General features: G+C 33.1%; 2 protein-coding genes across 4 annotated transcripts in view; one reads left to right on the top strand and one right to left on the bottom strand.

Moving 5' to 3' along the window:
* LOC139491117 (probable ATP-dependent RNA helicase DDX10) overlaps positions 1-1,859 on the bottom strand; it is a 47,447-nt gene extending 45,588 nt beyond the window's left edge. Inside the window, exon 1 of one of the 2 annotated variants that reach the window (XM_071278490.1) lies at positions 1,684-1,859. Coding sequence is in view for 1 of the 2 variants with exons in the window: in XM_071278489.1 (XP_071134590.1) it covers positions 1,227-1,233 (7 nt within the window). In the remaining variant the exon portion in view is untranslated. Of the gene's footprint in view, positions 1-1,226; positions 1,412-1,683 lie in introns of those variants that run through there. The other variant, XM_071278489.1, reaches the window with a different exon arrangement.
* On the top strand, positions 860-21,097 carry LOC139491120 (quinone oxidoreductase PIG3-like). 2 transcript variants are annotated; one of them, XM_071278494.1, is made up of 7 exons: positions 860-1,198; positions 15,877-16,032; positions 16,509-16,776; positions 18,286-18,498; positions 18,922-19,026; positions 19,618-19,709; positions 20,554-21,097. In XM_071278494.1, exons 1-7 carry the CDS (start codon positions 1,145-1,147, stop codon positions 20,746-20,748), a joined length of 1,083 nt encoding a protein of 360 aa, XP_071134595.1. In that variant the 5' UTR covers positions 860-1,144; the 3' UTR covers positions 20,749-21,097. The 2 variants fall into 2 exon arrangements, with proteins under 2 accessions (XP_071134595.1, XP_071134594.1); XM_071278493.1 differs by lacking the exon at positions 860-1,198 and adding an exon at positions 15,071-15,166.
* Positions 21,098-22,956: the final 1,859 nt, after the last annotated feature.

Genomic DNA, 22,956 nt, shown 5'->3' with positions numbered 1-22,956 from the left:
ATGAAATCTATGTTAAAGTCAAAATATCTTGTACTCATACCATTGTTTTGATCAAATGCGCTTATTTTTAAGCAATAAACTAAAAAATCTAAAGATATTAAAACATATTATAAGTATATTTTTGTTTCGTTTTCTACATGTATTTGTTTCTGTGAATAACAAGATATACTAAATCGGTGTTTGTATATGAAATAATATCACCACTTAAATAAGTATGTGTTTATTTCGTTTTCTATTTGTTTCTGCGAAAAACTAAATTTACAAAATCACTGTTTGTTGTGTGTACAATGTCGACGGAAACGTGTACTTCTACACAATCGGTATCGATAAAGCTATTAGCATGAATACAGAATGGTATATCATAAAAAAAAACAACGAATGAAAATAATGAGAAATTGTGAAACTTAAACCCTCTAAAATAGGCAAATATCCAGACAACTTGCAAATAAGAATTCCACTTTCATTTTCACCTGTTTGTGGAGTTGTAAATTAGAATACAAATCCTATAATAAAAGGCTATATAACAATAAATGTTTTTGTGACCTACGATGGACAGATATGCAGTCTAAATCGCATAGGAAGGAAAAGAATGCCGACAATAATAAAATGATAACCCCCTTAACAAATACCTACAATTTAAGATCGAACTAAAAAAGACATTGCTCACGTGTACGACCTTTATAGTGGAAACGAAATCTGAATGGAAAACTACTGACAAACACAACCTGTATCAATAACAACAATTGTACTGTCATATTGATATGACCAAATTTTTAAACAAAATTTTTAAAAACTTTATTGGATTATTATGACTAAAAATCATCAACTTTGAAAATATATTTCAATTATATATAATATAATAATTTGTGCATGAGAAATAAATGTTATTATTTGACCGTCAATATACTGGCTTAACGTTAAAAGATTCGGCGATGTTAATTAACAAAAAACCACACCAGCACAAAAACATTTTTTTTTACTAATTCAATAAATGTCAACATAATAAATAAACGTGGATAAAAACTAATTTATGACTGACGTATACTCCGGATGTTTCCTTTCGGAAAATTATCACGATGATAAACACAAATACAATAAAATATAGGTTCTACGAAAACCGATACAATATACATCTGCCTAAAGAATGGTGTTTAGACTAAACGTTCCTTGCAAAACCATTTGTCGGTATAGGAGAATGGTAAGTATTTTCATCATTTTTAGCTCACCACACATTGTTGCAATCACTTGACATTTCTCGTCGTCGTTTCCGAATTTAAAAATCTCTGAACCTACTGGACAAATTGTTTCCAAACATTACTTGCTTTTTCTAATGGCACACTATTCACAAAATTGTATTTGATCCGTCATCTAGCATATTTAACTGACGATATCGGGATATCGGTATTTAGTCGGAGCTTAACATGTACTTGGGATTTGTAACAAACCGGTATTTTTAAAAATAAACAAACAAATGTCGCAATGTTCAGGACTTAATTAAATCTGTATTTGGGTAAAATTATGCAAGCTTACGATTTTTATTGCGTCTTACACTTTAAGAAGCAAATACTCTTTTACTAGTTTATTAACATATTGTGTGAAAACGTTAATTATGAGCTATGAAAGTCAAGTGGCTCGAGCATTTTTCTGAGGAAGTTTTAAAATATTTCAAAGAAATATTTTTACAGTGGGTTAGCTTTCATTAGTCTTCTCTATCCTATAGATTAACAAGTTTTGGTGATATATATAATTTAGAATCTTCATTGAAGGTGGAGCACGAATGCACAGTTAATTAATTATATTGATGTGTCATTTGTATGCAAGAGTGCCATTCCTTTGTATTATATGGCGATTCGAAAAAAAAGTTATGCGAGTATTGTCTCCCTTTAACAGGTTCATTATTTTATAATTATAGGTTTCTGATATAATTTTGAATAATTACAAAATGTATCAATTCAATATATTTCAGTTTTTGTTATTGGTGTATCAAAAACATTGATGTTCGAATATAATTTCATTAATTTGAAACGTTTAAAATGATTACATACCAATATAAAGAACCGTTCATCATTTTTGAAAAAAAAACTATAAATAAGAGTGAAATTATTTATCTCCCCTTCATGATAGATTGATTGTGAAATTAAACAGAGTTATCTAATATTATTCACGAGAGACTAGCAAGCAATTTTAATAGTAGCTTATTTAACGTTAAAACAATTTCCACTAGAAACGAATGTTACTTTATTCAAATATATGGTGTTTGTGAGCTAAATCTACAAATTTTATTAGATATAATGAATTTTTATTACAATAGATTAATATGCTACGTCATCATACATGGTCGTTATTACTACAAATGGAAACATAGTGGTTAAATTCAGTTTTTGGTCTCAAAAATATGACATGGTTAAACTAGGTCGGTTGCTGAAGGGAGATCTTTTAGGAAAATCTTGTCGATAGAGATAATCTTTCGATAATACAAAAGCTCGACAAAATATGACCAACAAGTAGGTCGATAGGGATGAATCCTCATTTGACCCCTTATAGGATTTGTTGACCTTAAAAGACTAATATGCTTTATTTGTTCATATTTTTTTTTACTGAACTCTAATTGAGAGAAATTGTAAAAGGAAAAAAAGTGTTTAAAAAAGGATGATCTACAAATAAGTCGATATGGCCGATTGACCGATAGTAATTATTAACATTGAAAGTTTGTTTTTGTTCATATTTTCATTTTTCGCAGAAACAATTATAGATGTATAGTTATAAATGGAAATAAGTAAGATTTTTACCATAATACGATTTACAACTGACTGAACACTATCGAAATTGTCAGCTATGTCCTTCATGATTCAAATTATCAACCGACACTTTATAAATGTTGTTAGCCTTGAATTATGATTTTTATCCATTTTTGCATTTTATGAAAAGCTGAACAAGTCGGATAAAGACTTATGAAAGGATCAGCGAAATAAGTTATACATGTAAATCAACATGACCATGTTATCACACTAATTACAGGATTTGTTTTTGGTATCCCAAACCAAAGGTACATCAGAAACCACACTGAATTGACATGATATAAATATTCAAAACCCAAGTAACAATATGCTGTAAAGTAATGAATGTTCAACAGATAATTTCATTTGAGATAATGTGTCATTATTATTCATTATCACAGTTTTCAATAAGTAGTTATTATAATGATAGTTTATATAAGTTTAACGATGTGTTAATATAATTATTTGATAGCCGTTAAAAAATAATGAGAAGTTTATAAAAACAAACTTTTATTTATTTCATATGTAACAAGCACATGAATCCTACTCGAATTCTCCCCGGCTAAACGTATTTTGTGGCCTTTTGTTGGCCTCCAAATCAGCATATTTCTTTGTTTTATTGATATTTTTGGAACTACCTAAGTTAGTATGCGACATTTCACGTGCATTCTTGAAAAAGTTCTAAATTCTCAAGAAGTCATTTGTGACGTTTGAAATTGCATGAATTCAAGTCAGGGATATGCAGTTCAGTATTTCTTTTGTTCCGTTATTTTCCTCTTAAAGTTGATTTGTTTCTCTCGGTTTTGGTTTGTGACCCGGATTTATTTTCACTTAATTGATATGAGTAGATGACTACTGCACATAACAGCGGTATAAAGTAAATAAAAAACGAACTCTGAGGAAAATTTAATACGGGAAGGCCTTGATCAAAACGGCCCATTTAAAAGCTCAAACACATCAAACGCATGGATAACAACTGTCATATTTTTGATTTGGTGCAGGCAATTTGTTATGTAGAAATGTGTCTTATAAAAGTGAGAATGGATCCTACTGCTGCCTTCATTCGCAATTATATGAAAATTAATAATATTTTCATATTTTGACTTAAACTTAAATTGATATTCGTGATCTAACAATCGCTTTACAATATGCTAATGTTGGTTTGGTTTTCATTAATTGTTATAGAGATTTGTTTTGTCATATCAGTTTTTAATTATCTCTGTTAAAACAGAACTTATTTCAGCATAATTAGATTTCAAGAAAATCCACAATTTATGGAGCTTAATGCTAGATAGTTAATAGCTTTCCAACTGATATCAAAGCCTTTTTTGTGGTTGTGCTTTTACACCACTGTATCATAAATCATAATTTACTGTAACTTGATTTTAAATTGGATTTTCTCTAATAAGTATTACCATTATCTCTGATAAAGAGGAATTGTTTAAGCAAATTTGCACGGGAGGAAAGCCGTTTTTTCTCTTAATACAAGATAGTGATATAATCCGAGATTATGAAAGTACTCTTAGATCGAAAGTTTATGAATTTGTCTTCCCTGATACTAGAAGTAAAATGAAATTGTATTTTGCTATGTACTGATCTGAAAGGCAAAGACGTTCAAAACTGATATCAAAGTTTGTTCCTAGGTGGTGATGTTACATTACTGTATCGGCTAGAGGAGGGATACATCTTAGAACATGATGATCCTAGCTAAATTCTTTATATTAAAACCTGTACAAATTACTAGCATGTAATCCAGTGGTTTTCTTCGATTGCCTTCTGGTATTATTGTTTTTCATTCATTGTTTTAGAAGTTATCAGATTGTTGGCTCTTTCATTTAAAATTATTTACATTTTAACATCAACATAATAGCTTAGTATATGGTATGAATTTCGCTTATTATTAAAGGTCGTGCTTTGACCTGCTATTTTCACATCCACGTTTTTTAAACTACCTCACATTTTTTATTAGGAGTCAAATGAAGCCTGCCTTCGCGTGCAGGATTTTCACGCTGTGTTGAAGATGCATTGGTGGCCTTCGTTAGTTTTCTGTTTAGTTCGGGTTGTTCTAACTTTTTATTATTTGATCGTCACTGATGAGTCTTTTGTAGACGAAACGCGCGTCTGGCGTAAATATACAATTTAATCCTGATATTTATGATGAGTTTTAATTGACACATTCCGAATTTCCATTCTCAACTTTATCTTTGGTTGAAAGTTATCTCACTTGCAATCTTATCAGAACTCATTAGTATCATGCTGAAATTGTGATCTATTGTCCCTTTTCTCTGCTATACATGTTTATCTCTGTATTCTTTTTTAAAACTGAAAACAAATAGAAAAGAAAAACGATTTTTTTGTAATGTCTCTTTTTTATCCTTACAGTTAAGGGTACATTATCATGGTTTAATTTATTTTATTACCATTCAAAGATATGAAGTTATAAAAATCTCATTCCCTTCTTTTTTGTTCTAAGATACTGTATCTAAATGTCCAGTTAACCTGACCTGTCTTCAAGTTTTCTACTTCATTTTTTTAAATTTTATGTTCCCAGCCTGACTACCTGACTTCTTTTATAGATATTATATATAAATATATTTTGTTTCTACATATTTCTTGTCATCTTCTTTTTTTCTACTCCTGATTTCTTTTGTTCCCTCATATATCAATATTAATATTTTGATTTAATACACTATCTAAATAAAGTGGTATACCAATGTTCGAAAGTCTCAACTCGATCGAAAGAAAACAAACCCGGTTACCAAACTAAAACCGACGGAAACACATCAACTATAAGAGGAAAACAACGAAACAACAGAAACACTGAGTGCAACACAAAACAAAAGAAAATGCAACATACACAGAAACGAGCTATAAGATTACAGCGACCAGCGCTCCTATGGCAATGTTAAATACAACACCAAAAGGACAACATTACATGACAGGACTACAACACAAACAAATGCAAGAACACCCTGCATGACAAGGAATAGTTATCAAAGGAACCAGGCTTATAATTTAATACGCCAAACGCGCGTTTCGTCTACATAAGACACATCAGTGACACTCAGATCAAAATAGGGAAAAAGTTAAACAAGTACAAAGATGAAGAACATTGATGATCCATAATCCAAAAAAATGATCTATGCCTGGGATAAGAAAATACTTAATATTTAGAATAATTCATACTTTTGCAAACAGTAAATTAATAAAAATTACCACATAATTGATATCCATTTCAACACCAAACTGCTGACTAACCACAGAATAAAAACGAACACGTAAAACAACATAGGACAGCACAACAGAAACACACATCGTCTGTCACACGACTGGATCGACGCCACAACAGGGACGTCACAGGCAAACCTTTAAAAAAAATGACGTAGATTTGTAATTAAGGTATTAGATATATACTATAACAACTACAGGAACATCAATATAGGACTGTGATAGTAATTAGATAATCAATTGTATTATCCAGCTACGTCGACATCTCCTCCAAATCAAACCGCAAAACAAACAAATCGTGTATATTTAGTCGTTCTAAACTAGAATTGACTGGGTGACCCACCATCTCCACCCTTACACAGGAACAGAAAAAAATGCAACTACAAATGATAAGACATTCAACAACATCCGATCAGAACTACAAGTACAACATCATAACCAAATACATGAATTCTGTATAAACAAACACCATGACACGTCCTATAGCAATGCTAATTCACACTCAGTAAAACAGTCGTATTCAGGAATAGGTTATATTCGGTACTTTAAAGACAAGACGACGTAAATTTAATATAAGATGTGGTAAAAATGTTCTCAGTTAGTATAGACAAAGACACATCGTTTGGATCGACCAATTCGTGATCCAGTGTGGTTTGTTTAGTATTATACTCATAATGTACTGTAATCTGTGATGCATTACCACGGCTTTTAAAAGCATTCTCATATAATATAAAAAAAATTATTATTCGGACGCCACAGATGAGGCTTTTATAGATGAAACGCACGTCCGGCGTTAAAATTTTAAAATCTAGAATTTATGATGAGTTTACTTATCAAATACTTTTTCTGAACGATTGTATATATTTTTCCCATTACAAGCCTTTCGCATTCCACGAGGTCATGCATTGCATACTGTTAATGGCGTCCTTACACTTAACTCGTTGAATGTGTACTGACTGCTCCTGGTGAGGTTTGTTCGACTTTAATTGTAATTTACAACGATTGGACGGTTTCCTTTCGAAATCAGCTGTTCTCTCCGGGTAATCAGGCTTTCTCTCCCAATAAAATTTGGGGCATTGACAAAGCCAAGAATGCAAAAAGGGGGATACTAAAACAAGAGTACCTTGAACAAAATATTCAATTGACTCAACAGAAATATAGTTCCGGGATATATACAAGAATTTGTGGTAAATTCTATATTTAGTAAGTTACATTAAAAAAAAAAGACTGACCACAAAAGCAATCTGACATATTCACGCATTGAAGATTTGGCAAAATGTTAAGAAAACATATGGAAAAAATTAGGGTTCCAAACTCAAGTCAAACTTGTAATGCGAATAACCATGCTCACGCAGAAAATAAAATAAGTATTCAACAATTGAAAAGAGGGCGAAATAGTTATTCTATGACTTAAAGTAAAAGAGGGGAGATATATACCAGAGGGACAGTCAAACTCATAAATCGGGAATAAACTGACAACGCCATGGCTAAAAAATAAAAAGACAAACAGACAAATAATAGTACAAAAGACACAACATAGAAAACTAAAGACTAAGCAACACGATCCCCACCAAAACCTGGGGGATCTCAGTTGCTCCAGAAGGGTAAGCAGATTCTGCTTCACATGTGGCACCCGTCGTGTTGCTCATGTTATTACAAACCCGGTAAATAGTCTAATTCGGTAGGTCTCGTTCGGGTTGAAATGGGAAGTGAATTGTTGTTACGACATAAGGAACATATCCGATATCATCTTTGAAACGGATATTCCATAAAGGTCAACCAACTCGTGATGGTGTCCGTAAAATTCACGAAGGAAAGATTTCAAGTTCACCATTTGGAACTCTTGGTTAAAAAGCTTCCTTGAGAGCTGCAACCCTCTATCGAGAAAATCATGAAAGGAAATACAAGCCCGTGAATTTATTTTATTAGATAAAACATCCTACAAATTTCTTTAGATAAATATCCTCCAAATGAAGGACAGTTATAAAATCCTACAAATGCAATACAAACATATAAATAGTGATTATACATGCAGCAAATATGTTCCATCTATATATATTATAAGTTCGACTCCCGCCGATGGAAGAACAAAAATTTGCTACGGCAAATTTACAGTTTTAACATTGATATTTAGAGGAATACTATATATTGAACTGGTTAAGACGTATTTATAGTATAAATATTTCTGTGCCTGCATTAAATTGTAAGATCCTCTACGATAGATAATTCAGCTGATCTGTATAAATTCCATCTTTATACCTTATATATCATGAACAGTCTTACAACACTAGATTAAAACTAACGAGAAAAGGTAACACCCAGCTAGTCACCGAAAGCTTTATTTTTGTAGAATTTATATGGTTGAGTGGTCTAGCACGTCAGGCGTAGTTAATGGCTATTTGATGCCACGATATTACAGTAGCATGAGTTCGAATTCCGGAAAGATAAGAACAAAATATATGCTTCCGCAAATACACAAATCTAACAATGGTAAATCTGCTTTGCGGGATTCGAACTCATGCTATTGGGATACAGAGAAAACACTGCCGGCAATGTGTCTATCGCTCTTGACTACTCGGCAATCTAACCTGAACTAATTCAGCTTTCGATAGCCTGGTGTTACCTTTTTTCGTCAGTATCTAGAGTTGAAACACAACACCTTATATATTAGTTATAATATGGATTCCGATTGCAGATTTAGATAAACATCTATCGTAAAGGATCGTAAGATATAGTCACAGATAAAATTATTTTGATAAGTAGGTCTAAACAAAAGACAATTCTACGACAGATCAATCCTTTGGATCATGAGTGAAGGCGATACACAACTGAAAACACATTTTATATTTGTAACTACTCTCAATATCAGCACAACAATGTTAAGCTCTTCTCTCGCCAGAATTCAAACTCAAGTTATTGGGTTATCGAGGCAACACCGCCTGCACTGTGTCCATCGCTCTATACCACTCGACTACCTAGACTGACCTAGTAATTCAGCTTTCGGTGGCCTTGTGTTACTTTTTCTCGTCAGTAGAATAGAGTTGAAACAAAGTACATAATCAGAATGGAGATGACACCGCCGGCACTGTGTCAATCGCTATTAACCTCTCGGTCATTAAGACTTAACTAATAATTTAGCTTTCGGTAGCCTGGTGTTAAAAAGGTAAAGATGATACACGGATGAAAACACATTTTATATTCATAACTACTCAGTTAATATAGGCACAACAATGTTAATCTCTTCTCTCGTCAAGATTCGAACTCAAGTTATTGGGATATCGAGGCAACACCGCCTGCACTTTGTCTCTCAGTCTATACCACTCGACCACATAGAATGACCTAATCATTCAGTTAACTTTCGGTGGCCTTGTGTTACTTTTCCTTGTAAGCAGAATCTATAGTTCCAACAAAGTACATTATCAGAACAATGTTAAATCTGCTTTGTGGAAGCAAATGTTTGTTCTTCCCTCGCCGGCATTCCAACTTTTGCTATTTAGATATGGAGACAACACCGCCGGCACTGTGTCCATCGCTCTTAACCTCACACTCATGTTACAAAGACGTCATCATCCAAAGCATTTCTAGAATCAGAAGAACATTTGTTGCAACATATTTGTTTGATCTTCTTTCGAAACTCAGTGAACCGTAGAAAGTAAATGATTGGATTTCCAAGTGGTGAGAAAATGAAAAAAATGTTTCCTATGGTATTTGCCGCCGCTGGCATTGCGAATACTATTATATATTTCGGAACTATACTCATTGTAAGCACTGATATAAGAAGTCCGAGAGTAAAAATGTTCAGTTTCAGTCTTTTCAATCGATGCAAGTGCTGCGTTTCAGACATGGTCTGATCTCCAATGGCAACCTTTGAAAGCATCCTTCGAAGATGAACAATGGTGACAGTATATAAATAAATAATCACAATAAAAATAAGTAAAATTGGAAGTTGATTTGCCATTACGTATGTAATATTCTGATGGTCCGTGCAACTTTCTGAAAAATAAATTGAATTAATGGCTGCTTTATAGGCAAGGCTTATTATTAAAAATATAGGCAATATTTTTTTCTGAGTAAGTTTTTTCCTCATCGATTGGTTGGTCGATTGTATTACTGCCATATATCTTTCTATGCATATCAATAGCGTCTGAAATAGAGAAAACAATATGAAACAGTATACAGATGACGAGATTATTTTGCACAGGTACGGCACATGCCATCTAAAAACTTCTAGAGATGCATTAATGAGCATTGCAACGAGTAAAATCATCGATAGAAAATCTCCTATACTTCTACACAGAGTAAGATAATGAAACCGGCTTTTCTGCAACTGCGGTGTTTTTACCAATACAATTATACAAACAACATTAAGAAGCGCGATAAGAAATACCACTGTTGCTATCCATATGTACTGAGATAGTTTGGTCTCCTCGCTAGAAACGGAACTGTTGGTGAAAATTGTCGAATAGTTCATATTCCTGTCTTGTATTTGCAACGCAAACTATTAAGCTGTATTCAAAGATACGGCTATTATGTCAACTTAGTTTTTTTCAGCTTCTTTTATTATTCTTTCAAGTATTATTAATCCATTTGTGAAATTATATATTTAATCCAAACGAATGTTTTCATCTTTTCTTTTCTTTTGGTAGTTTATTTTGATTTTCCGTAAGTTTTTCTAAACTTTTCGTTCGCAGCGAAGTATAAGTTCAAGTGGTCATTATTTCATCAGTGCTGTGCCAACTATTCTAGCCCTACCTAATGCAGGCCGATTTATATAACAGAAGTTCGTGTTACATGTCTCTAAATTTTATGCAGCACCTTAGTACGAAAACGCTCTTTTCGACAAAATTATCCCCACTTTTTAAAACCTGATTCACTTATGGTCTAGTATCTAGTAAATGATTCAGTTATATAGAAAGTATCATGCTTTTATTGATTTTGTCTTTATGTTAGTGATAATTTTGTCGATGAAAACAATCTTATTATTACGGTAAACACCATCATTAGATGTAATTGCAAAAAGCCTCATGATATGTATATCACCTTTGCTAAATCAATTATCTATACAATAGATTAAAAAGTACACAATTACTAGCAACTATGCTCGCTTATAACATGTATAAATGGTCGCTATTAATTACTTTGTTCGCACGTAATCTGCTACTCATAGTGTGATATGTCCAATATCAAAGCTTTATTTTTCTCTATTTTTAGTTGCTGCCATTTGTTTTGTTAATACAACTATCGGTAGATTATTGACATAACGTCGCTGGGCTTCTAAAATGTCGTATATAACTTTTTTGGCTAAAAACACTTTTTGACACCAATGGTCTGGGCGGGAGGAAATCTTTGGTTTTACAAAACAGCATACTGTTAGACCAATCAAAATGTGTAAAATAAGACATATTACAAAATTGCCAATGTCAATTGTTTGTAAAGTTTGCTTCCAAAATGTTGTATGAAAACTTGAAAACCGTTGTAGAATGCTTTTGGGAAAAAAAATAATTGTACATTTCTTTATTTCTGTGAAAATAATTTAAGTTCTTGGATAATCCAGAAATGTCAACGTTTTTATTTCACTACTATTTACAAAAATGTTCAAGTTCACATACGACATTTTGGAAGCATGCATTTTGCCAAAATTTTCAAAGCCTGTTTGTGAGAAATTTTTTTCTTGAAAAATTTGTAATTTACAACATTTTAGAAGCCCAGCGACGATAAGATTCAACGCAAATCCTTTCAAACATAAAATAAGCAGGGTTATCGCTATTTTACGAAATTTTCCTTGATCTTGCAGACTGATAATTTCCTTTCTCAGCGGAGTCGAGTGATATGAAATTATCGCTAGAAACTAAGGGGCATATGGCGTTGCTAATGAAATTGACATGAAATTGACAACGTCGTCATAGGTAAAACAGCGATAAACATATTATCATTGGTCATCTCAACACGATTTCTTTTCTCACTGTCGCCATACCGGCTCAAGCGAGAAAATCAATCTCGTTGAGATGATCAACGATAATCTACAATTAAACACTGAAATAATTCAAGAACATAAACACATAAATGCCGGTGTGGTGTCAACTCTCCTCAGTGCCAATATAGAATAAAATGTTGTATAATCAGAATATTTCTTATTCCAATTAAGGTCCCTTTGTAGGCAAAATGAAAATTATACACACAGATCAATACATTGTGATTTGTAATAGATTTTTTTTAACATTGAAATGAAATCTTAAGTGTTCAGATATATGTTATCATGATAGAGCTACATGTATTTCTTCGTTTTATTTAAGTCATGTACATTTAATACCAGGCTCGATCAGAACCATAAAATCATTACAAAAAGCAATATCATTACGTTTATTGATTAACATCAGACATTTGTATAAATATAAAAAAAAGGTATGAGCAACACACAACAACCACTAAATAATAGGCTCCTGACTTTGGATAGACAAATTCAGAGATTGGCAGGGTTAAACATGTTTGCTGGCGCCTCCCCTTCCAACCTGGGACAGTGTTGTAACAGTACAACAAAGTTTATACGCACTATGCAAATCAGTTGAAAACTGCTTAACTCATCGGCTCGATCCAAAGCACACAAAATTTAAAAAAAACATAATGCCATAAACATACAAAAGAAACAAAGTACAAATCTAAGAATACTCATAATAACTGAAAGCTAGTTTAAAGCCAATGACAACTCATAAGAAAAATCATGTATCAAAGACTAAAGTATCAATCAAAACATATCTATATCCAATATACTTTGTTTCAATAAATGTCATTTATCTTCTCTTTTATAACTCATATAAAACCTCGTAAAAGCTTTACACTCATGTGATCTGACGTAAAACTTGCACATTCGCTTAAAAAATAAGCAGACCTGCGTATAATCAAATTACTTGAGACCATTGCCAAACAGATTGGTCCCATTTACACAACCATAATAATCTGTTGCGACGTCTACATGAAATGCTAAACTAGCTGTTTATGATGTTGACATCATATTTAGAGGGTGATAATAGGATTATTACCCAAACTCTGACTGAACTGAGGCGACGCTGACTTATCTGTATGTTTAACGTATCGACATCAACATTATTTCTGCGTTTCGTTATTACCCTCTATAAGCCATATATATTTAAAGTGCATTAATAGGGTTTTTCCCTTAAGTTTTCTAAGTTTTTTTTTGTAAAAACATCATACTTTATGTTTCATTATAATAATTTCCATCCTGTCTTGGGCATACTATGATCATTTGTTTTCCATTAAATTACCAGGCCAGGATATTCACTTTCAAAATCTTCCTGCCCCTCTCTGAAAAATCTTATGTTTAGTTTCGTGTAGATTATAGGCATAAGATCCCAAACACTGAGTGCAGTCATATATATGCCAACCATTTTTAATATAAGCAAATATAAAATAATGTTTACATTATATATATATACATAATATGTACAATCTAACTTATAGTCCAATCAATCTAGCATACATTTGACCCTAACCTTGAAGTAATTGCAACAGAAGATTTTTAAGTTTTTAAAATCTTTAACAGTATACCCCTTATATACACAGAAAAAAGTCCAACAAAATCTAACTCGAAGAACACTAACAATATCGATTTTAAAATTCCTATGGAGATTTGCATTGAAATGGGAGATAACTCTGCAAAAAAGGCAGAAATATCAATAAAAGTTGATACAAAATTATAGCTTTACCGCTTCTATTCAACAGAATGTATTGATTCTTGATATTGTAGCCGTCTTAAGAGTATGAAAAACAACTCTAACGGTGTTTTCATATCTTTTATCAAGCTACAACCTAGATTTCATGATTCATTAGTTGACCATTTATTAGATTTTTCAGCATGTCAAGGTAAAGAATCTTAAATTTAATAAAACTGATCATTAAGCATATATTCCTTTTTTTTGTGGTTTAAATTTTCTTTAAACAAGGTAGATGCTGAAAAAATATAATTTACAGATATAAACAATACCAAAATTTTAATATTCACATTATTTTTTCCAAAATGGTTACAAAGCCATAAATTTGCAATTTCTTTAATGAAAAATGTGTAAAACAAATTAAAATACCCATAACATTTCGGTTTTGTACATTTCATGAGCAGAAGATTATATAATATAGTCAAATACGAACTTATAAACCCCGACATAGTATCATACTTTACATGAATTTTAAGAAAATCAACCTAAAACTGACCCCAAAAAAAAGAGACTTATTTTTGCGGAGTTATCTTCCTATCAATGTTAATTTCCGTAAGAATATTAAAAGTGCGGATTTTTTATGTTTTCCTCAACGGGACATTTTTCTTTGTATATTTGGGGCTTAATGCTATAGGTTAGAACTAAAACATTTTCTGGTGCAAATAGTTTGAGTAAGAACTATGATAGATGATAATTTAGGGAGCTACCATTTGATTTTTATGGGCGGGGTAGGATGAAATTTGAAAAAAAATAGGCAGGACAGGAGTTTTGAATAAAAAAAAAGGCAGGATGAGACTCTTGCAAAAAAAAAGTCAGGACGACAATTTAGGTAAAAAAAAGTCAGGATAAACTAAAAAAAAAAAAAAAAAAGGCAGGACCGAACAGAGTGAAAAATAAAAAGGCAGGACAGAGATTACAGCTAAAAAAAAATGCAGGACAAAATTTTTCATCCTAGCCCCCCCCATAAAAATCAAATGGTAGCTCCCTTAACCCCTCATGAATAACTATTTGATTCTGAAGAGAGGACTGGTACTGAGACTGGTACGTGTTTTTATGTCATTTTTGGATGACACAAAATATATTTTCTGACTTTGGTCTTAGTGAAATAAAATAAATAAACTCATCGCTGTGTAGTTGGAAATCACAGCGTCAATATTCTGTACTCCTCCTATTTTCCAGACCCCCCCCCCCTTGGTTAAATGCTCATCCTATAATACACGTTCCTAAATATTTTTTCTGGTATAAATTGGTAAATTAACCATTTAATTTTAATTTTTAAATATAAATCAATTTATATTTTTAACACATTTTAATATATGGGTCAGACTTACTTCCCTTAGTTATTGTTTACGTGTCATGAATTAGGACAAGTGTTATCTCATGTCGAAAATTCTAACGATCTTGAAATTTTGCATAGTCATTAGAACAGCGCATGTAAGTTTTTTGTTATTTGTGTCATTCTAGATGATATATACTGGAACAGTACTGCTTTATTTATTTGATGTTACTATATTTGTACCACAGGCACTTGTTTCGATCCATGGGAAGGTCGACTATTAAAATAGCATCTTCGCTTGCCACGGTTTAGATCCACTCCCCTCCTCTCCAGAGGATGCAGAGGAAGGGAGTGGATCGTCACCCTTAGCTAGCGAATATGTATATATAGAAACTTCTATATACATAGAATCTTCTGGCTTCCAATGGATAGTCAGAAACAATTAAGTGCCTTTAGAAGATTGAAGTGTTGAATTTTAAGATATATTTGACCTCGGGGTCCACGACTGGGATAAAAGCACTTGTAAAAATGTAAATGTGAGGGACAGGGAAAATACTCTTGACTACTAACATATGCACTTGTTTCTTTCCATAGGAAGGTTGACTATCCATATATATATATATGTTATAGAATACAAATGGATAGTCGACTTTCTCCATGGATAGAAACACTTGAAGTGCATGTGAACATATTCCATGAACTTCCAATATATATCTAGTACAAATAGTAAACTTATTTAAATCAAAATGAGAATTTTCATATTTTTAAAATCAGTAATAATAATTGCATTTTCTACCTTTTTAAAAACGGAAATTTAAATTTTGGTTAATTACGACTGAATTACTTCAACAAAGCAATTATATTTCAGCTTTCTCAGATGGCAGGGACTATGAGAGCAGTACAGTTTCAAACTGGTGGTCCAGAAAAGATGAAGATCGGTGAGGTGCCAATTCCAGTTCTTAGGAAAAAGGAGATTTTAATAAAAGTTTACGCTTCTGCAATTAACAGGGCCGACACTTTACAGGTTAGTAAATATTACCCACACAATAATTAATTTCTGTGTCATTTTGGTCTTTTGTGGATAGTTGTCTCATTGGCAATCATACCACATCTTCTTTTTTTTTTTTTTTTACATCATCCTTATAATTCAGTCGAAAGCTTCTACTTTCACCAATAAAATAAAAAAATACAAGAAAATTGGAACTTCTAATAATGATATGACTATTTTCACTCAGTGGTGCTAACTTAAACAAATATAAGTTCATCAACATTTTATTTTAAGAACTTGTAATTTGTTCTTGGTGGCTTTAGAATGAGTAATCCCAGCACTGGGACTTAACCAAGTTAGCTTATCGTACACCATTGATGTCTGGTAAATTGAATTATACTCAAAATTTCAAATTAAGCATACCCCTAATAAACTTGAATGTAAAAAAAAAAAAAAAAACATGTTCACCTTCAAAAGCGATCAAATCAGTATAAATTAGTAAATTATTTCAGCGAAAAGGAGCTTATCCTCCACCAGCTGGAGAAAGCGACATCCTTGGTCTAGAGGCTGTAGGGACTGTTGATAAACTTGGACCAGACTGTTCACAGAAATGGAAGATAGGAGATCGTGTCATGGCCCTATTAGCAGGTGGTGGTAATGCTGAATTTGTGGCTTGTCGAGAAGAGTGTTTAATACCCATTCCAAAGAAGATGTCTTTCACCACTGCAGCTGCAATACCAGAAGTCTGGTTGACGGCTTACCAATTACTTCATACAGTGGGTAGGTTTGTGTATAATTTTTCATGTTTTAAAATAAGCAAAATCGGACGAACAGACAAATGCGATAATATGTTATTTGTGTCCCATTGACGGCCTTCAGCTGTTTCCTGCTATTTGGTCGGGTTGTTGTCTCTTTGACACATTTCCCACTTCTATTTTCAATTTGATGCATATACGTCTTTCTTTGTACTAAATTGATCCAAAGACACCCACTCTCAAGGCGAGCGCCATTTATGAGCCCAGGAAATATATACGAAAAGTAATAATAAGCATTCAAAATAAGTCAAGACATACATGAACAAATAAATCAACAATAGGTTATTTCTATGTAGCAACATTCCAGCCGCGCCTGCATACGGAGTATATATCTCCCAATATTGATACGATATTCTCGCGCTTGTATTTCCCATCATGATTTCCTTGATAGATGGTTGCTGCTCACAAGGAAGCTATTAAACCAAGAATTCCAAATGGTGAAGTTGAATTAATCCTTTCGTAAATTTTACGGACGCCATCACAAGTTGGTTCACCGTAATGGAATAACCGTTTCACAGATGTCAGATATCGGATATGTTTCTTATGTGGTAACTACAATCCCTTCCGTTTTCATGAATGTGACGTTCCGAAATTAGACTATTTACCGGGTTTGTTATAACACGAGCAACTCGACTGGTGCCACATGTGAAGCAGGTTTTGCTTACCCTTCCGGAGCACCTGATATCACCCCAGTTTTTGGTGGGGTTCGTCTTTTTCATTTTTAGCCATGGAGTTGTCAGTTTATTTTCGATTTAATAATTTGACTGTTCCTCTGGTATCTTTCGCCCCTTTTTTATGGACTTATCAGAATCGGGACGAATTAACAACTTACAAACAAAGCAACTCTTTTTCATAAGAGAGGATGGAAATTGATTAGTTGTGTATATGTCGAATGAAGCTTTTAATTTTACAATAAAAATGTATAAAAAACAAAAAATGTAAAATATCATTTTGTATTCCTCGGTTTCAACAAGAGTATATTTCCCGGATGATACGATATTCCATAGACTGTATTTGTTTCCTTTCGTGATTTTCTTAAAAAGAGAGTTGTTGTTTTGATATACAAGAAATCTAATGGTTAAGTTGAAGTAATTCCTTCAAAAACTAAACGCCCACAGGGTTTGGTTGATCTCAGTATAAATTCAATATCTATTTCACAGATGACACTACGGATATGTTCAAATTGTCATGACCACAGCCACTTTTTTCCATGATTGTAACATCGTCGAATGCAACTTTTATTTTTCATGAGTTTTACGACTGGTGCCGCTATTGTGACAGGTATTGTTTACTCGTTCAGAACATCCACGTTTGCCCTCGGATTTCGATGGTGTTCAATCTTTGATTTTAGTTATATTGTTATGTTGACTTGCTTGTCTTTTTCGTTATTTTTTTTTTTGTCGTTGTGTTTTCTGGTTTTTCTTCTACGTAGGGGTTTCGATTGATACCTGTTATCTTTTTTTCTTATCTGTAGGTGGGGTTAAATCTGGTGATTCCGTGTTAATACACGCTGGAGGAAGTGGTGTTGGTACTGCAGCGACACAGTTATCTATTCTGGCTAATGCCAAACCAATAGTAACAGCAGGTTCAACGGAGAAAATAAATATGGCAAAGTCCCTAGGAGCAGTTGCAGGGTTCAATTACAAAGAAGGAGACTTCAGTGTAGGCGTAAAACAACACACAAAAGGTACCATACGTTTAAAAATAAGTACAATTGTAAAGCCTCAAGGCTAATTAAACAAGTGAAATTGTCTTTTCAAACCACAATTAGCATGTTAAATAAGTCTGACAGGTCAAATGTATGACTGGCTATATAGTGAAATTATTAATTAATTTTGTGGACTTTAAGTTAATATTTTTGAATAAGAGTTTAAGCAAATAATATTATTGTCCCATTCACCTATACTACTTTAATTTAATTTAACATTTTCTTTTTTATGTACTGTGAAATGTAGAAAAACTGGAAACTATGTTAAGCGAAGTTTGTTAACAATTAAACTGGAGAAATGTTGCACAGTGCATAAAAAAACCCAGTAAATTTGGTACACCATTAATTGAAAAATTATGTACGAGTAGACAGTATGACTGTACTTTGATATGTATTTTTAAGATGCTGGAGTAAACCTGATATTAGACTGTATTGGTGAATCTTTCTATAACCAAAACATCGAGTCCATAGCAAATGATGGTACCTGGGTTGTGTATGGGTTGTTGGGTGAGTACACTTTAAGTGAAAATGTTACAAACGACTAAATACACTTCATTGTTGATGTCAAAGCTCTAAAAACCACCCGCACTTCATAACCAGATGTCGAAGCATCAAAACCAACCACACATTACAATCAATGCACATGCTAGATTATTCTATAGTTCCTAAAAAACTGCACTTGGATTTATTTAATTTGCAACATGATACAGTAGATTTTATTTGTCATTATTCGCGGTTGATTTTATTCGTACAAATATATCTCTATTTCCTTCTTAATTACTTAGTGTCTTCTAGCGTTGTCGGTACTTTTCTTGTCCAGCAGTAACAAACCTTGGATGGACTGTCGCCAGAGATAAATTCTGCTTCCTCAGTGGCAAGTCACGTCGACTTGCTTTGAAAACTACCCACTGGATCTATTGTTGGTTTGTTTTCGTCCTAAATATGCATGAAACATTTGCCCACTGTAAAGAACAAATACTACAACCCTAGATCATTTTAAAGACTTTACTTGTAATATTTAGTAACCATATATTATTTGCTGGTGTCGTATCAAACTTGCTCATGATTATTATTTATAAACAATTTTGATTTTAAAAGGTGGCGGGAAAATAAATGCTGATCTATTGAGTAAATTGTTGAGGAAACGAATAACTATAACTGGTACAACCTTACGTGTACGTCCAATAGAGGTGAGTACCAGACTAGTTTTTCATAATCTACCAATGAAGGCTCGGGACCTTTTTTAGATGACTATGTGGTATGGGCTTTGCTCCTTTTGAGGGCCTATAGTTGTTAATTTCTGTATCATTTGCTCTCTTATGGAGAGTTGTCTCATTGGTAATTATACCAAATCTTTTTTTTTATATCTAAATGTATATGCGTTTCTAATTGACAGATATCGTTTGTGATAATCCTTTTATAGAGTGATTTTTTTTTATTTTTTTTTATGAAAATGGTCAAACATGTTACATAACCTTGTTACCAGGCTAGAGATGAAGTCAAAGTGTTCTAACATATATGCAAAAAGTTAAAAAAAAAAATAACAGCCTAGATTTATGAAAGACGTTGTTATATTCATTCACAATTTTTGTTAGACTTTGGCCGATTCGTAAACACCACATCTCGTTTTATTCTAGATAATTTACAAAAGTTGAATTAACATTGCATTGAAATTATGTGAAAAGTAAAATAGCAAAAATACCGAACTCCAATGAAAATTCAAAACGACAAGGCTTCACTCTAATGACAAAAAGCTCAAAAGAACGAAAAACAACTGTCATATTCCTGATGTAGAAAAATGGTACTATTTATACTTGAGTTTTTTTGTAACTGCGTTGGCCGGATGCTGGATGCGATGACCGAAGCACATTTTGTATGAAGCGCTGAAAACTTTAAGTGAACGTATGCATCAGTGTCAAAAAAGTTGTTTCCGTATCTGAAGGGAGGGATATATAAAGCATATTTTCAATCATAGAAAAAATTGTAACTTTTTTTGGTGTAAACAATTTTCTTCAATATGTTTTGCCATTTCAGTACAAAGAATCTTTGGTTCAAAACTTCACACAGAATGCACTGCCGTATTTTGAATCTGGAAAACTGAAACCAATCATTGATAAAATATTTCCGCTCGAACAGATTGGAAATGCTCACCAGTTAATGGAGGAAAACAAAAACACGGGGAAAATTGTCCTGAAAGTTCGCGAGGAAGCTGGCAAAGATGAACTTTAGATTTAAATAAATCGCAGCTATCTATAGTCAGACTGCGATACCCGTGTGATGTCAAAAGAAAAGTAACTTGCTCTTTCTTAACACTTCATCATTTAAAGTAAATGTGTGTTCTGATTTTGGTGTGAAGTGACTGAAAGATGAAATGTTTTTAAGTTTGACGAATCATTTTGGTCAGAATTTCAAGACGTTTTTATAGATTTAAAGTAGAGTAGCGCTGACACATCTAATCAAGAAGAAGCATGTTTTGGTTCTTTAAAAATACTACGACGAACATACAAAATAAACTTATAGAGCTAGTCAGATTTGCAGAACTGTAATGAGTGACTTGAATAAATTTATTTTTTGATTATGTTTTGTATTTCATTGTTACTTGATGACATTGAGAATGGAAATGGGGAATTTGTCAAAGACCCGGAGGTGCGCTTCAGCTGGTCGCTTAACAAAAATGTGTTCTATTTCAGTGAAAATGGCCGTCGAACTAAACCCCAAATCATCATATAAATGAACTACTAGTAAGTTGTTAGTGGCTTTGAACTAGCTGTCAGTAACTATGAGTACTTTCAGATCAGTATACTTAGTGTCTTTTTATTGTTGGGATATACAAGTAGCCGGTCACGTCCACTCTGTGTTTTTGTTAGATGTATTTCTATTTGTATCATTCTAATGAGTTAAGCCTTTTTCAACTGATTTTTATAGTCCGTTCTTAAGTTATACTGTTACTCCAGTCGTCCAGGTTAGTGGTAGGGTTGGGATCCCGCTAACACGTTAAACCCTGCCACATTCTATACGTATATGCCTGTCCCAAGTCAGCAGCCGGTAATAAAGTGGTTGACGTTTGTTAATGTTTTAAATATTTGTTTTTCGTTCATTTTTTGAACATAAATATGGCAGTTAGTTTTCTCGTTTGAATTGTTTTATATTTGTCATTTCCGGGCCTTTTATAACTGACACTGTGGTATGGGCTTTGCTCATTGTTGAAGGCCGTAAGGTGACCTATAGGTGTGGATATCTATACGTGTCATTTGGTGTTTTGTGGAGAGTTGTCTCATTGGCAATCATACCACATCTTCTTTTTTTTATAACATACATGATTAACAAAGACCAGATGTTCCTGACTTGGGATATACGCGAAAAAATCGGCGGAGTTAAACTAATATATTCAATCTATGCATATTTGACTTGGTCGGTAATATTTCACTCGAGACAGTTAAACGGGTAAAATGTACACAAACTACTAATGAAGTTAATCGCTTAAATAGGCATTACTGGGTCTCGGGCGGCTATCTGTCTTATTTGCTTTTACATATATATAGTTATCAAAAGTACCAGGATTATAATCCTGATTGTTATTTTAAGTAAAAATACAATCTAAAGGCATACAGGAAATTGGAAACAAGCTATAGGTGCTGCGGCAAAGCTCTCAAAATTATATCGGGTCGCTGTTGTTCTTCTTAATACATAAGGTACGGAAGAAGACATTATATTATATTCATGACCATGACTTTCCAAATGTTTGCCGAACACACGTGTGGTGAGCAAATAACTTAGTATAACAAGATAAAGACATAAAGTAATATAAAAAACTAACAGTTAATGATAACTACTTCGATTCAAAGTCGAATTTACTAAAAAATTTGGAGCAGGATCTGCTTACCCTTCCGGTGCACCTGATATCACACTCAGGTTTTGGTGGGGTTCGTGCTGCTTAGTCTGGTTTGCTATATTTGTCTTGTGTACTATAATGTTTTGTCTTGTTCTTTTTAAGCTATGGCGTTGTCAGTTTATTTTAGATCTACGAGTTTACTGTCCCTCTGGTATCTTTCGTGTCTCTTTGTGTTATTTCGCGCCAGTCACTTTTTATTGGTGGAGAACACCTGACAAACTAACTAGTCAAGCCATTTCCAACTGATCTTCAAAGTTTTAACTAATTATTTTGTGCTACTACACAATTTCTATTTTTAGAGGGAGGTAGGGCGCTCAAAAGATGTTAAACCCCACTGCATAATGTGTCGTGCAAATAATGAAATATATGAAGATGTGGTGTGAGTGCCAATGTGACAACTCTCCATCCAAATAACAATTTATAAAAGTAAATCATTATAGGTCAATGTACGGCTATCAACTCTGAGTCTGGGCTAATCCAATGGTTGTCGCTAATTACAGTTTCATAGGCGGATCCGGGGACCTCCTTTTGTGGGAAAACTTGGT

This window comes from Mytilus edulis, chromosome 10 (genome assembly GCF_963676685.1).
Source record: "Mytilus edulis chromosome 10, xbMytEdul2.2, whole genome shotgun sequence".
NCBI classification, from domain to species: domain Eukaryota; kingdom Metazoa; phylum Mollusca; class Bivalvia; order Mytilida; family Mytilidae; genus Mytilus; species Mytilus edulis.
This window is presented reverse-complemented; position numbering and strand designations above follow the sequence as displayed.